Below are 17,018 nucleotides of genomic sequence, written 5' to 3' on the forward strand. Positions count from 1 at the left end.
TTTCCTTGTTCATTCTATCTCCTCCCTATGAAAGGATTATTCCATGCACAGCAGGAATTTTAAAAAAGATTATAAATTGGTGACCTTCCTATTAAAGCAAGAGATTATGATTTTCTTTGTTATTTCAGTGACAAAATGTTCCCAGCCTTTGGATTTGGAGCAAGAATACCACCTGATTTTAAAGTGAGTACCTTTAAGAACTCTTTAAGATCTTTGGTTTTCACTAATTGTGTTCTGTTTTCATCCCTAAAATTAATTATTCAACACTATTCAAAGTTGCATTATAGAATATGCTTCTCTTACCAAAATGACTCTCTGCCAGTTTGCACAGTGAAGATGTGATTAATGTTTCAGAAAAGATGAAATTGGAGACTCTTATTAACTGCTTCTAAATTTATCTCCAATCATCGGAATGAATTTCCAAAAGAGTGAATTGTGGTGATGTAGCATACTTAGCATTACTTGTTCAGAAAGAAAATTCTTCAGACAAGTACTTTTCCACCGGACATAAGGCTGGTTGCAAATAAATCACCCTGTTTTGATAATAACATTGCTTAACGGAAGTAATGGGGCCCTTGAACTGTTGCTCATTTTATGCAATTCCCTTTGGTGTTCAATTTTGATTCATAATTACTGAGAATCTCCGAACAGGCTGCTGGTGCATCTCCTGGTGAAGATGAATGTATGACACCCCATAGCACTAATTTGGAGAAGGTGTGTAATTTTCGGTAACCTAGTCAACTACTTCCCTCAACCAGTCTCAATTAAATAATCACACCTTGCTGTCTGTGGAAATGAATTTGGTGCCATGTTTTCAACATTTCAACTACCTGGTGTTTTAACTGGTAAATCATAAGACTGCCAAAGGTGTAAGATAACTGTGAGTCTTTTGTTTCAATTTTGCTGTATTATCTCTTGCCCAGATCTTCCTGAAGATGATAGCTATGATTACAAGAAGCAATTACATCATTTCTACTCTGTAGCAAAAATAAGAGGGCTTAACATTGTAATTAAATCAGATTTACAGGAAGATGTAATTTCTGCAGAGCAAGGATACAGAGTGACGTGTTTGTTTATAAACCACGGAGGTGTGGTGGCAGGTTCTGAGAATGAAATGAAGACTTGCGGAGGCCTAAGCTTTTTCTCGTGCTTTTCAACTGTGTACTGAATTCAGCACTGAGCTGGCTTTACTCCTGTGGGGCACCTCCTCAACCCCCAATCTCAATGTACATTTCCTGCATACCAGGAGGCATTAGATAGTTTAGCAGAATCCACTTCAAGTTCTTTTTCCAGTCAGGGACTGAGCAGCAGCCTATAAATGAAACCCAGAAATTAAGGCACATTTAAATAATCTTCTCATTGCACCACAATCAAAATCAACAAGGAGTAGAAGTCAGGGAGCTATTGCAGATGCTATAGGATTGCAAATTCAGTTTCCAAAAAATATATATATAATATTCATATCTCAACTTTAACTTCGCACTTCTTTATCTCAGTCTCTAAGCATCATACACCATAAGAGATTAACCAGGATACAATCATATTACTTTTGCTGGAGACAGGAAGAAAAAGTCATTATCAGTAAATGAGAAAAATGTAGATTGCATTTTCACAGTGGCTTTTGTGGTTTCATGAAATCCTGAAGGCTGCTGTTGTATCTCTTGAACTACATTTACACTGGGAAATGTGGCACCTAATTTGGGCAAAGCAACCTCACCTCCCCCACAAATAACAATGAGGTAATAACCACACACAATGCTAGAGGAACTCAGCAGGCCAGGCAGCGTCTCTGAAAAGAGAACTGTCGCTGTTTCAGTCAAAGACCCGTCCTGCTGAAGGGTCTCAGCCCAAAACGTCGACTGTACTCTTTTCCATAGATGCTGCCTGGCTTGCTGAGTTTCTCCAGCATTTTGTGGTGTGGTGCTTGCATTTCCAACGTCTGTAGATTTTCTCTTGTTTGTGAGCAAATAACCAGATAATTTGTTTTAATAATTTAGTGAATGTCAGTATATCAAAGTTCAAAAAAAATTTATTATCAGAGGGCATCTATGTCACCACATACAACCTTGAGGTTCATACTCAGCAAATCTATAGAATAGTAACTATAACAGGATTGATGAAAGATCAACCAGATTGCAGAAGACAACAAACTGTGCAAATGTAAATAGCAATAAATAACAAGAACATGAAATAACAAGATAAAGAGTCCTTAAAGTGTGATCATTGGTTATGGGAACATCTCAATGGATGGGCAAGTGAGTGTAGTTATCACCTATTGTTCAAGAGCCTGAAGGTTGATGGGTAGTAACTATTCTCAAACCTTGTGGTGTGAGTCCCGAGGCTCCTGTACCTTCTACTTGATGGCAGCAGTGAGAAAAGAGCGTGGTCTGGGTGGTGAGGATCTCTGATGATGGATGCTGCTTTCCTGTGACAGCGTTTCATGTAGATGTGCTCAATGGTTGGGAGGGCTTTACCCGTGATGTACTGGGCCACATCCATTACCTCTTCTAGGATTTTGCATTCAAAATCATTGGTGTTTCCTTACTAGGCTGTGATGCAGCTGATCAAAACAGTCTCCACTACACATCTATAGAAGTTTGTCAAAGTTTTTGATGTCAAACTTCTATTGTTGTATAAATATGATATCAGGAGAAGAGTCTCTACCTTTTTTTTAAAAAATCAGCCTAGGGATTTTTTTCCTACAACCAAGAGAGCTTAACACAACATAGCCCTTCTGATTTTACATTGATAATCGATCGAAGGATAAAAATGGCTGGCACACTGAAGGGAGTTTTCTAGTAATTTGACAGCGATATGTTCAGGTCAGTATGATGTGCAACCTGGAGGTGCACTTGCAGGCAATGGTGCTCCAATGCAGCTGATGCTCTTGTCCGAGGTAGTTGAAGATGTGTTTGAAGAGGTGCTGGAGGATACATTTTTTAATCAAAATGTGTCGCTGTTGGTAAAAATTTAACATGAAGTAGTTCAAAATACAGAGGATTCCGGATGACTGGGACAAATTGGGACCTGCACATTTTGGCCCAATTAAGCGGCTGCCCTAATTAGCTGAAGTTTCATGGAAATAGTAAAAAAAGTTATAAAATGACAAGCTACTGTTTAACTGAGTAACAAATTATAGAAACATAGAAAATAGGTGCAGGAGTAGGCCATTCGGCCCTTCGAGCCTGCACCACCATTTATTATGATCATGGCTGATCATCCAACTCAGAACCCCGCCTCAGCCTTCCCTCCATACCCCCTGACCCCCGTAGCCACAAGGGCCATATCTAACTCCCTCTTAAATATAGCCAATGAACTGGCCTCAACTGTTTCCTGTGGCAGAGAATTCCACAGATTCACCACTCTCTGTGTGAAGAAGTTTTTCCTAATCTCGGTCCTAAAAGGCTTCCCCTTTATCCTCAAACTGTGGCACACAGAAACACAGAACAAATTAGAACACAACCAAAACTACTACGGTAATATAAAACTGTGTATTAGTTCCTGAGAGCTATCAACGGAGAAATTCATTCAGTGTACACTAACATAATCTTTTTATTAACTGTAAATGGACAAAGTTAGCACAGACTCTTAGCGCTGATAGCGTACTGCCTTCAAACAGTGCTTCAGATGTTTTCACATCCTTCAAATTTTCATAGTATCATTCAAGATGATTACCAATACCTTCAACCCTTTCATAGTTCCTAACTTGTTGAAGTAGTGAAATTGTTCTATTTTCACTACTGGCTGTTTCTGGCATCTTGAAGCCTGAATACTTGAAACCACAGTTTATTACTCACAAACTATCACTACTATTTGAACACAAGCACACGTAATTGATGCTATTTAAAAATTGTTTGGTCTAAGCACAGTGTGGTGTCTAATGGCCACATGGCATGCAGGCAACTGATACTAGTTAGAAAATGTTTGCTAACAGTCTCTTGCCCCAATTAAGTGGCAAAGTGTCTCAAATAAACAAAGGGTATCCTGGTTATTTTCTTAATTTGTTTTTGTTCTTTCAAAATTGTCTCAAATCAGTGGCTGCCTTATTAACCAATGGCCCAATTAGCTGAAATCCACTGTAATTCAAATTTTATTCCCCAACACTAACATCTTGTTATCTCTCTCAATTGATGGCTTCCAGGTCTCCCATGACTTTGCAATCAACTTTAATGAGGACAATCCAGAATGTGCAGGTAAGTCCCAATGGGAGAATATTCTTTCATACTGAGAAGCATCTGTCACGGCTTTCCAGTTTTTGCAATGCCCTGATGGAAGAATATTTTGAACAGTTAATAGCTTTGCCAAATACTGACCCTTTTTCATAATTATATTCTTCCCCGAGGTATACAAGGAGTAGTTGAAGCCTATCAGAAGTGCCTTCCAAAAATCCAGCTTTATGGACCAACAAACATTGCTCCAATTATCCAAAAGGTGGCCAGCTCTGCCTCAGAGGAAATGCACACAAAAGAGGCAACAGTGAGTGATCTTCATGAATGAAACTCAAGGTCCAAAGTTGATGAGAATATAGAGTTATGATTAGTCAGATCTGCCATAATCTTATTAAAAGAAGAGCAAGCTCCATTCCTATTTTTTTTTAAGATCTTTTGTTTACAATGAAAGGTAACCTTTCCTAAGAATATCCAGCTTTCTCCCTGCAGGGCCCCACATATTCTATAAATCACTCTCTCTAAGTGCCCTCTCAAGGACTTAAGCACCTGGACAGCTGTTTGAGCAGACACACTCAGGTCTCTCTATCCCCTACACTCCTTGCAGAACCTATTCTGTCTTATTTTTTCTCTTCATTCCTTCTGCAAAAATGCATTACTTTACATTTCTCTGCGCTAGCTCTCGGACATCACTTTTTATCGCCCCATTCTGTTATCTTTTGTCTACTAGAGATTGTAAAGTATTTATCTTAGGAAGTGAAACTGGGCAGAATGATGGAAGCGCCGTTGGAGGAATACTTTAGGAATATTAACCATAATTCTGCAATTTTCAAGATTGTTATGGAAAGGGTTGGTCCTCAAGTTAATGTCTTGAATTAGGGGGAGAGCTTGTTTCAATAGTGTAACAGTGCACCTAGAGAAAGTAGATTGAGAGCAGATGTTTGTGGGTAAAACAGCTGAGAGGTTTTTAAAAGAGTGTTAGTGAGAGTTCAGAGCAAGCATGTTCTGGTATGAGTCCAAGACAAAAATGGAAAGATTAGGGAACCTTGAATAACAAAGGGGTTGAAGTTTTGATATATTTCAAAAAAATAACAAAAAGCAAACATATAACAGGTATGTCAAGAGAGATCACAGATGCTGGAAACCTGAAGCAAAACATACAAAATGCTAGAGGAAGTCTGAGAACTCGGGGAACCTGGGGGTACCTACTTCACTCAGAGGGTGGTAAGAGTGTGGAATGAGCTGCCAGCGGAAATGGTGGATGCAGGTTTGATTTCACCATTTAAAATAAATTTGGATAGATATGTGGATGGGAGGGATATAGAAGACTATTGTCTGGATATAGGTTGATAGGACCAGACAAAATAAGACCATAAGACAAAGGAGCAGAAGTCAGCCATTCGGCCCATCGAGTCTGCTCCGCCATTTTATCATTGGCTGATCCATTCTCCCATTCAGTCCCACTCCCCCGCCTTCTCATCATAACCTTTGATGCCCTAGCTACTCAGATACCTATCAATCTCTGCCCTAAATATACCCAATGACTTGGCCTCCACTGCCGCCCGTGGCAACAGATTCCATAGATTCACCACCCTCTGGCTAATAAAATTTCGTCGCATCTCTGTTCTGAATGGGCTCCCTTCAATCCTTAAGTCATGCCCTCTCATACTAGACTCCCCCACCATGGGTAACAATTTTGCCACATCCACTCTGTCTATGCCTTTGAACATTCAAAATGTTTCTATGAGGTCCCCCCTCATTCTTCTAAACTCCAAGGAATACAGTCCAAGAGCAGACAAACGTTCCTCATATGTTAACCATCTCATTCCCGGAATCATTCTGGTGAATCTTCTCTGAACCCTCTCCAACGTCAGCACAACCTTTCTTAAATAAGGAGCCCAAAACTGCCCACAGTACTCCAAGTGAGGTCTCACCAGCACCTTATAGAGCCTCAACATCACATTGCTGCTCCTATACTCTATTCCTCTAAAAATAAATGCCAACATTGCATTCGCCATCCTCACCACCAACTCAACCTGGAGGTTAATTTGCTAAATTAATATTCATCATCCATGTTCATCTATGGGAAGGATATGTAAGATAGCGAGCTCTGGGAGTGGCATGTGGTTAATCTGGAGTAGGTCAGTATTAAGGAGGAGGATTTGTGAGATATCATTGGATGCATAAGAATAGATGTATATACCCAGGGCTAGATGAGATTTCTCCAGGTAGGGAATAGCTGGAACCTTGACAAAGTAAGTTAGCTATCAATGTGACTGTATTTCCCATCTTCAATTATCCTTGAAGGTTGTACCAAGCCATTTTTGAACCACTGCAGTCTTCTTGCTGAAGGTATTCATGTAACACTGTTGAGTAGGAAGGTGCAGGATTTAGGCAAGACAATAGTGAAGGAAAACTGATATTCTATTTGAGATCAGGATGCTGTGTGACCAGGGGGAACCTGTGGGTGTAAGTGCTTCCAAAGCACCTGAAGGTGGTAGAGATGACAGGTTTGGAAGATGATTTCACAGAATCCCTGGGAAGGTGATGTGGTTGGTGCACACTACAGCCTTGGTGGTCCAGTAGCAGCGACTTGGTGCCATTCATTTAATTTATGGAGGATGACACCAATCAACATACAAAAGAAAATAAGAAATGTGAGTCCATTTGACTCTGTGTTGCTCTGTCATTTAGTGACATCGTGGGTAGGCTTCTCCTCCCTCAGCATTACCAAGCTCAATCAAATCTCACCTATGGGTCACCACAAAGTTTAACCATCCACAGGCCTCCATTATGTAGAATTGCAAATATTTACAACCATTTGGGTGAAGAAATTTGCCCTCCTCTCATTATTAAATGTCTGACCTCTTATTCGAGGATTGAGATCACTCTCTCTGGCAAGAGAAAACGTCCTCCTGGCATCTCCTGGTTAAAGCCCCTTAAAAGAACTCAGAGCACTTAATTTTCATTTCAGCCTGATAGAATTAGACAGGGTATATTCAAGTCTAATTCTCCAGCCCAGGTACCGGTCCATTCAATTTTTATTACAGTCCATTGAAAGCAACTATCCTACGTTAGGTAAGAAGATGCTATTATCAAATAAGAAAATGGGACAGAAAGATTTCTACACTTTGTCTTATTTTAACTGCCGCATCTCTTCACTCGGCCAAGTTCCCAGCAGGCTGGTAGAGTAAGCTGGTCAGGTCACCCGTCTGAGTGCTACTGGTACCATGTAACCCAGTTCTACCTGTCGCATGGTCGGGTGGTCGGCGACTAAACGGGCTCCCCCACCAGGCTTGCCTGATGAGGAGGGTGGCTAGACACCCTGCAGGGTGAAAAACAAGACCTGTCAAAGGGCGGATGAACCCTCTCGTTGGGTCAACGGCCATCTAGCAAACACGTGCCGTGAAGCGCGGAAAGGGCATCCCTTGCATTGAAGCTTGGTCTGGCCATTCACTGCAACAGAACTTTCCCCAGCCGTCTTGAACCCCACCATGCCGCTGGATCCGGGAGGGGATGTCGAGAGGGTGGGTCTGGACCTGTGCAACCCCCTACTCACATAAAATCCACTCACGCACACACTGTTCCTTTCAAACCTCACTAACTGACTGAAAGGAACCATCATCATCCTATGGGATGGATAGCCAGAGAGAGAGAGCTTTTGATCTTCATACAATTATGTCAGTTTATAAAATATACATAATGTTTTGGCAGTGGGATAAAGTGGGACTCTCTCAATCTATATTAAATTAGCTTAATTTAACAATTCAAAATAACAGCTGGAACCATAAAGGACTTGGGAGGATTCTCTTGTAGATTGAAGAGAAGATTTCTCTCCGTGTGGAGCAAAGGGAAATATCATTCATTTTCTTTACAAACAGCTGGACGATTATGAAGAAGAAACAAGTTAATTGCTACATTAAATGTTGCACAGAGATTAAATTTTTTAAATGCTGTGGGACTGAGAGTTTTGGAATATGTTGTCTAAAAAGATGAAGGAAGCAGATTCATTTGAAACTTCTAACAATATATTCACATGTGGGGTTAGGAGTAATTGGATAAGAAACAGCAGAGGCATGATAGTCTCTGAATGTAATACAACATTCTATGATCTGTTTCTTTTGTTTAACAGCAATACTTTATCCTCCTGATACTGACGGATGGAGTGATTACAGACATGGCTGACACCAGAGATGCCATTGTCCATGCGTCTCACCTACCCATGTCAGTGATCATAGTGGGAGTTGGGAATGCTGACTTCAGTGACATGCAGATGCTGGACGGAGATGATGGCATTCTCCGATCTCCAAAGGGAGAACCAGTTCTACGAGACATTGTTCAATTTGTGCCATTCAGGAACTTCAAGCATGTAAGTAAGAAGTGGAGGCATCCACATGTAATCAAGGAAATTGTTGCTTAATGTTTTGGTAGGAAGAAAAAAATCTGCATTTTTGTAGCTTTTTTTTCAATTCAACCTCAAAGTACTTCACAGGCAATAAAATATCTCTACAGTACAGATACTGCTAGAGTGTATGATCATGGCAGCCAACTTATATACAAACATCCTCCAAAAACATCAATGTGATATTGACCACATCATCTGTCTGATGATGTTGATTGAAGGTAATTATTGGTCAGGACTCCTGCTCTTCAGGGAATCTTTTTACATTCACTTCTGAAAGCCCTTCCACAGCACCACATTGAAAGGTTTATGCTCTTAGAAGTTGTCCTTGGATCATTACCTTCAGAACTCAGGGAAGAGTGAAGTAGATTTCAGCTGAGGCATTAACAATGATATAATGCGATCTATAAATAGATGTGGTTTTGATTTATTAACTTTATAATTGTTCAGTTGTTCAGTGGGTTCAGGAAATTGGGTGCAGCATTATAGTCATAGAATCACAGAACACTACAGCACAGAAATGGGCCATTCAGCCCATCTAGTCCATGCCAAACTATTACTCTGTCATGCTCAATCAACTTGCACTCAGACCATAGCCCTTCATGGCTCTCCCATCCATGTACCTATCCAAATTTCTCTTAAATATTGAAACCAAACCCACATTCACCTCTTCTGCTGGCAGCTTATTCCACACCCTTAATATCCTCTGAGTAAAGAAGATCCCCATCATGTTCCCCTTCAACATTTCACCTTCCACCCTTAGCCTATGACCTCTAGTTCTCGTCTCACCCAACCTCAGTGGAAAAATACTGCTTGCATTTACCCTGTCTATAGACCTCGTGATTTTTATACCTTTTTCAAATTTCTCATCGTTCTCCTATTCTCTAGGGAATAAAGTCATAACCTACTCAAACTTTCCCGATAACTCAATTCTCCAATTCATTCTTCTTACGTTATGTTAGTGAAGTACTAAAGGAGCATGGATTGTTTGTCCCTCTCCCATCAGGGAGGAGACTATGTAGCATCCACATCAAGACCACTAGGCTCAAAAACTGTTAGTACCCCCAAGCAGTAAGGTTAGACAACAGCTCCTCACACTAAATCACCACCACTACTTCATCATTTCCTGTCATTCACCTTATGTACAGACACTCCTGTGCCTAGCATTATTTTATGGACATACAAACAATCTATGAATTCTTAAGTATTTATATTTATTGTGATTTTTTTATGTTCTTTATCTTATTGTGTTTTTTGTTTTGCGCTGCATTGAATCCATAGCAACAATTATTTTGTTCTCCTTTTCTGGAAATAACATTAAACAATCTTGAATCTTCATCTTTGAATTTTAACATATACAGGTTGAGCATCCCTTATTCAAAATGCTTAGGGCTACAAGTGTTTCAGATTTTGGAACGTTTATATCTATATAATGAGATACCTTGGAGTTGGGACCCAAGTCTAAACACAAGATTCATTTACATTACATATACAGCTTACATACAGGTGGTATGAAACTCAGAGTGAGCAGCCCGCAGTCAGAGCACAGTCCAACGTGATGGAGCTAGGTCCTTCACAGACTGTCAGAGTTGAATGGCCCCCTCTCCTGACCACATCTATTACCGAGTTCCAGCACTGCAATTGGCTTCTTACCTGCTATCCTTTTCAAACAACCGCCCATTTCACAGCAATTACAAGGGGTGGTATTAATAATATTTTAATATAATTTTATGCATGAAGCAATCAGTTCATCATAAGACCCCGTTGCTTGTTTCATGATCAGCATACCATTAGGTGGCATATGTTCACTCTGACACTGATGAATCCATTCTTCAATACACACTCAAGACCTTCACTTTTTTTTCTTTATGCAGTGTTTTTCTATTTTCCATTAAATTCTGTTCATCACATGTGGCATCACTTCTCAGAACTGTCTGTGGTGCACAGAGACCTACACATTGCCCGAGAACCTTCCCAGCACCTGGTGGAATTTTCCATTTGTGACTTCATGTCAGCACTTAAAAAACAATTCAGATTACAGAGGTTTTCGGATTTTGGGACTTCGGATGAGGGGTGGTATTCAACCTGTACCACCATTCAGATAAAACATCTAATGCTCCCAGCAGCTTTAAATAGTGGCCCCAAACATTTTAGTTGTGCAGCTATCCCTACCAAAAAACCCTGCAAAAAAAAAATTAAATCAGAAAATGCTGGAGATGTTCAACAGGTCAGGCAGCAATTGTAGAGAGTGAAACAGGATTAACATTTCAAAGTGATGACCTTTTCAGAACCAGAAACCACATATGTTTTAACTTGCAGAACACTGTGTGTGTGTGTTTGTTTTTGGATGGGGGCAGCTGATTTGAGAGAACAGAACTGCAGTCCAAAAGAGAGTGGTGAAATCTTGCTAATCCTCGCTGATCAGTCTGGAGGAGGTGTAAATAGAAGCAAGAGTGATGACAGAGGAAAGAAAACACAACAATGCTACAACTGTAAGATATGTAACACTGCCATTGCTTGTAATCTGAAATTAAAACACACTAAAAAGCACTCAAAGGACAACATTAAAGGGGGAAAATGAGCAGGCTGATTACCTTGCAGCCCAAATGGCCAGTTCTGCTACAAACAGGCAAGGCTGGTTATCTGAAATTGCTAGATGTTAAGTCCCAACTACAGAAATGTTCCCAGACGGAAAATGAGTTGCTTTCCGTCTAGCCTTTGTTTGGCCACAAATGTACAGTGTAAGAGCCAAAAACAAAGAGATTAGAATGGGAGTGGGACGGAAAAGTAAAGCGACAGGCTACTTGCAGCTCAGGGTCACCCATGCAAACATAATGGAGGTTTTCTGAAAAGCAAACTCAGTCTGCATTTCCTTCTTCCAGTATTAAATTATGAGTACAATGCAGTGCAAATCAATTTGTGTTTCGTCTAGAAGGAGTGCTTGGATGTGTGGGAAAGGAAAAGAGCAATGTTGTTTTTCTTATAGTTGTACAGTAAGTGCCTTGAGAAGGAGAATGATTGGCGGTGGAGATAGAGGAGTCAGAGAGTGGTCATAAAATGGCTTCTTCAGAATCTGGACATTGCTGGCATACTCAGTATTTATTGCCCATCAGGAAGATGGTGTTGAGCTTTTCAAAACAACATTTAAGAATTAATCATATGGGTAGGATGGGTCTATGGTCACATCTATGTCTTACGATTTAAAAATGGAAAATTTCATCCCCTCAGAGATATTACTGAATGAAATGGATCTTTTTGTAATCATTGTTACTAATTATCACCCCAAATTATTAACCTGAATCTAAATTCTGCTGCTGCCATCGAATATGAATTTCTGTCACCAGATTAGCAATCTAGGCCTCTGAATTACTAGTTAGGGAACCTAAATGCTGTGGTAGCTCCATAACTATGAGAAAGCAGGTTATCCTTTGTTGCATAGAGGACATCAGTTCATACTGAATAACAGTATAGAGCCCTTAAAGCTCTGCCAATGATCTGCTACGAAGATATATGAGAATGAAATTTCAAGTTATTTCTTAAAAATAATTTCTTCAAATACAAGTTGTCTTATTGCGACTCCCATAGCATCTCAGAATCTAAGTGGTGTGATTCTTAGGGGAAATGGACATAGTAGGTAAATTATGGTGTTTGTAATCCTGTTGCCTTAACTAATGATCTATTAAGTTCAATTCATAACATGGCATCTGGCAAATCTAGAATCACTCCATAAAATAAATCACAATTAAATAATCAATAATAGGACATAGCTTCTTACTGAAAAGCCTCTGCATTTTGCCAATTCTCTTGTAAGAAGGAAAGGAATTGCAGTTTTTCTGTGTTTTCTTTCTCCTTGCCGATTGGTGAGTGGGTGAGATGTTACTTTTTTGAGTGAGGGAGGGGTTGGGTGTTTGATGTTATTGTCGCTGGTTTTTTTTGCGTGCGAGGAGCTTGGGGGTTAGGTGTTTGATGGCTTTGTTGTCTGAGTGGGCGATCTGTTAGTTTTGTGCGAGGGAGAGGTTGGGGGTTTAGGAGTTTGATGTTTTAGCTGCTGTATCTGGGTGGGCAATCTGTTAGTTTTGTGCGAGGGAGAGGTTAGGGGGTTAGGAGTTTGATGTTTTAGCTGCTGTATCTGGGTGGGCAATCTGTTAGTTTTGTGCGAGGGAGAGGTTGGGGGGTTAGGGGTTCAATGTTTTAGCTGTTGTATCCCAGTGGGCAATCTGTTAGTTTTGTGCGAGGGAGAGGTTAGGGGTTTAGGAGTTTGATGTTTCAGTTGCTGTATCCGAGTGGGCGATCTGTTAGTTTTGTGTGAGGGAGAGGTTGGGGAGTTAGGGGTTCAATGTTTTAGCTGTTGTGACTTGTGGGGTACCGCAAGGTTCAGTGCTGGGACCCCAGTTGTTTACAATATATATTAATGACTTGGATGAGGGAATTAAATGCAGCATCTCCAAGTCTGCGGATGACACGAAGCTGGGCGGCAGTGTTAGCTGTGAGGAGGATGCTAAGAGGATGCAGGGTGACTTGGATAGGTTGGGTGAGTGGGCAAATTCATGGCAGATGCAATTTAATGTGGATAACTGTGAAGTTATTCACTTTGGTGGCAAAAATAGGAAAACAGATTATTATCTGAATGGTGGCCGATTAGGAAAAGGGGAGGTGCAACGAGACCTGGGTGTCATTATACACCAGTCATTGAAAGTGGGCATGCAGGTACAGCAGGCGGTGAAAAAGGCGAATGGTGTGCTGGCATTTATGGCGAGAGGATTTGAGTACAGGAGCAGGGAGGTACTACTGCAGTTGTACAGGGCCTTGATGAGACCACACCTGGAGTATTGTGTGCAGTTTTGGTCCCCTAATCTGAGGAAAGACATCCTTGCCATAGAGGGAGTACAAAGAAGGTTCTCCAGATTGATTCCTGGGATGGCAGGACTTTCATATGAAGAAAGACTGGATGAACTAGGCTTGTACTCGTTGGAATTTAGAAGATTGAGGGGGGATCTGATTGAAACGTATAAAATCCTAAAGGGATTGGACAGGCTAGATGCAGGAAGATTGTTCCCGATGTTGGGGAAGTCCAGAACGAGGGGTCACAGTTTGAGGATAAAGGGGAAGCCTTTTAGGACTGAGATTAGGAAAAACTTCTTCACACAGAGAGTGGTGAATCTCTGGAATTCTCTGCCACAGGAAACAGTTGAGGCCAGTTCATTGCCTATATTTAAGAGGGAGTTAGATATGGCCCTTGTGGCTACGGGGATCAGGGGGTATGGAGGGAAGGCTGGTGCAGGGTTCTGAGTTGGATGATCAGCCATGATCATAATAAATGGCGGTGCAGGCTCGAAGGGCCGAATGGCCTACTCCTGAACCTATTTTCTATGTTTCTATGTATCCCAGTGGGCAATCTGGTAGTTTTGTGTGAGGGAGAGGTTGGGGGGTTAGGGGTTCAATGTTTTGGCTGCCATATCTGGGTGGGCAATCTGTTAGTTTTGTGCAAGGGAGAGGTTGGGGGAGGGGTTTAGGGGTTTGCAAGTTTTGTTTACTTTTCATTTTTGTGTGGGGGGGGCCTCAACAACTTCCATCGTTTTTCTGTATTTTATGGTTACCTAGAGAAGACAAATTTCAGAGTTGTATCCTACATGTATACTTTGATTAATAACATAAATAAATGAAAGAAGGAAAACTCTCTCTTCCCCTATGCTTTTTTAAGCTCATCTGACCACTTTCCTGAGGACATTTGTGTTTGATGGTAATACATGGGAACAAGCATAGTGACATATCATAGCCGGTACCTCACAGGAATCGTGACAGGCTGAGAATTCTGACCAATATATTGCTATACAAAACAACATTAACTTGTGAGAAATATGCCTCAGCTATAACCATCCCTACCTTAATCAACATGAACATAGATATTACGACTCAGATATTCAACACATACAAGTTCCATTCCAGAGTCTTTAGCACAAAGATTTGGACCAACATTCCTAGTTGTGCATTGTTGGATGTCTCTTATTCCATATTAGATAGAAAATCTAGGCCCTGTTTGCTCCCTTGAGTAGATGTAGAAGATTTTATTTTTTAAGGAACAGTAGGAGAGTTATCCCTGGTGTCCTGTTCAAATTTATTCCTTAATCTTCAGGAATGAATGATCTGGCCATTATCACATTGCTATTTTGGGGAGTTGGCTGTGCACTGTTTGACTGCTGTGCTGTCCTGAAATGAATGCAAAGGACAGCACAGAAAGTGTGAACTTCTTTATCCACCATTTCTGAAACAGTGTTTGAATAGAAAATTATACAGAATGTTTTTTTTAAGGAATATACTGAAGCTCTTCAATAAACATCATTTAGAATAAAAATCCAAATGCAAACATTTTTTTTAACAGGACAGAAATGGGTGTTAAACAAGAAAGAACACTCTGTTATCATAAGTACCTTGTTCAGTTCTGAGAGTCTCCAGGGAATTAGACGGCATTCAGAACTTTGCTGGTTTGAATTACCACCATTTTCAGTGCTGGATACCAACCTTAAACAATCAAAAGTGATTTGAATTTCAGGCAGACAGCTCAGTAAGTTGATCTGTGCAAATTTCATAAGAGTCATTCATTTGGAATGAACATAATTTGATCAATGTGTAAAAGTTGAAGCACAGATTTACCTAGCTGCACTGCTCTTCGTCATTTCTAGAATCCCCTTAACCAAATATAAAACTGATAAAGGTTGTGGCCCAGTCAGCAGCAGAGTTACCATTAACATAGAGGTTTTAGATTGAAGCCCCAATTCTATGATTTGAACACAAAAATATAAGCCAATACTATTGGAAGTGATGCTTTTTTGCTAAAATGTACTTATCTACTCTCTTGATACAATGTATAAAAAAAAACAACACAATTTTGAAGAACAGGTGAGCTCTTCTAATGAATGCTCAACATGTAATAATCTAGGTCTTTCTGTTTCAGAAATGTGGTTGTTTGTGCATCATGCTAAAACGTGGTGTCCATATCTTCTACTTGATAATGCAGATTAGTACTTCAGAAAGTGTTTGGCTGTAACTTGCAATGACTGGCATTAATGGAAGCCACAAGAGACACAAGGAGCTGCAGATGATGGAATATGGAAGACTCTGTGAAGGGATAGTTGACATTTTGGGTCAAGGCACTGCACCAGAGAGCAAGTTGATAAGTAGAACCAGGTGAGGAAGGATGGGTAGAGAAAGTGAACGAGACTGGGAGGTGATAACGGAGAGCTGCAGAAGATGGAATCTGATACGAAAGGAAGGTGATAAGTGGAACCAGATATGGGAGGGATAGTGGACAACTGAGAACATTAGGGGAGTGGAAAGGGTAGAGAGAGTGGGCAGTAGACAGATGGGGAATGGAAAAGAAAATGGATAATGGGAGGCTGGAAGAGGTATGACTGGAAAGAAGTGTGTGTGTGTGTGTGTGAAACAATCTGAGTGAATCGAAAGAAATGAATTGAACAGAGGGTTGCAGGTTACCTGAAATTAGAGATTTCAAAGTTCGTGCTATTTGATATGGACTGTCTGGGTGGGATGTGAGATGCAGTTCTTCTAGTTTTGTTTGGCCTCAGCCTGTCACGGAAGGAGGTCAAGGGCAGAGCCGGGGGAGGAGGCCAAGAGGTCAAGGGCACAGTCAGGGAAGGAGGTCAAGGGCACAATCAGGGAAGGGGGTCAAGAGGTCAAGGGCACAGTCAGGCCACTGTGAGAATGGGGAAAGTAGTTTAAATAGCTTACAACTGGGAGGTCAAGATGGCCATGGCAGACAGAGCACAAGTGCTCGGCAAAGTGGTTTGCCCTTCAACTTATTGATGTAGAGGAGGCCTCACTGGGAACACCAAATGTGATAGACACGGTAGAGAAAGTGCATGTGAATCTGTGCCTCGTGGAAGAGCTGTTTGGGTCCCTGGATGGTGGTGAGGGATAGGCGTTGCCCCACCTGTAGTTGCAGGGGACAGGGTGAATCAGGTAGAGAAAAGTCTCTGGAGAAAGGAGTGGGAAAGGGAAGGTGTGATGAGATCACAATACATTTGGTGGACATAATGAAGAAAATACTTCACATTCACCACAACAACATGATCCCACCACCAGACATTTCTTCCCCTCCCCACAGGACCACTTTCTCTGTGACGCCTGGTCCACCCATCCACCCTCCTCCCCTGCGACCCTAGCTGATGGAAACCTGCCCCTACACCTCTTCTCTCAACACCACCCATGGACCCTCCCAGGTGAAGCACAGCTTCACACGCATACCCTCCAGCCTTGTCTACTGGATTCAGTGCTCTCAATGAGGCCTTACATGGACGAAATCAAGCGCAGACAAGGCCACCACTTTACCATGCACTTGCACTATGTCTGCAAAGGCATCCTGAACTCTCTTCCCATGCTCACACCGATCTGTCTGTTCTTGGCCATCTCCACTGACAGGGTGAAGTTAAACA

General features: G+C 41.2%; 1 protein-coding gene across 7 annotated transcripts in view; it reads left to right on the forward strand.

Annotated features, from left to right (window-relative positions):
* The window catches only part of cpne4b (copine IVb), a 371,281-nt gene that overhangs the window by 353,055 nt on the left and 1,208 nt on the right, over window positions 1-17,018 (forward strand). For all 7 annotated transcript variants that reach the window (XM_063069636.1, XM_063069642.1, XM_063069640.1 and 4 more), the window contains 4 exons: window positions 129-183; window positions 4,142-4,193; window positions 4,343-4,476; window positions 8,299-8,535. In XM_063069636.1, coding sequence (XP_062925706.1) covers window positions 129-183; window positions 4,142-4,193; window positions 4,343-4,476; window positions 8,299-8,535 — 478 coding nt within the window. The remainder of the gene's footprint in view (window positions 1-128; window positions 184-4,141; window positions 4,194-4,342; window positions 4,477-8,298; window positions 8,536-17,018) is intronic.

The sequence above is a fragment of the Mobula hypostoma genome, chromosome 17, assembly GCF_963921235.1.
Source record: "Mobula hypostoma chromosome 17, sMobHyp1.1, whole genome shotgun sequence".
Taxonomy (NCBI): domain Eukaryota; kingdom Metazoa; phylum Chordata; class Chondrichthyes; order Myliobatiformes; family Myliobatidae; genus Mobula; species Mobula hypostoma.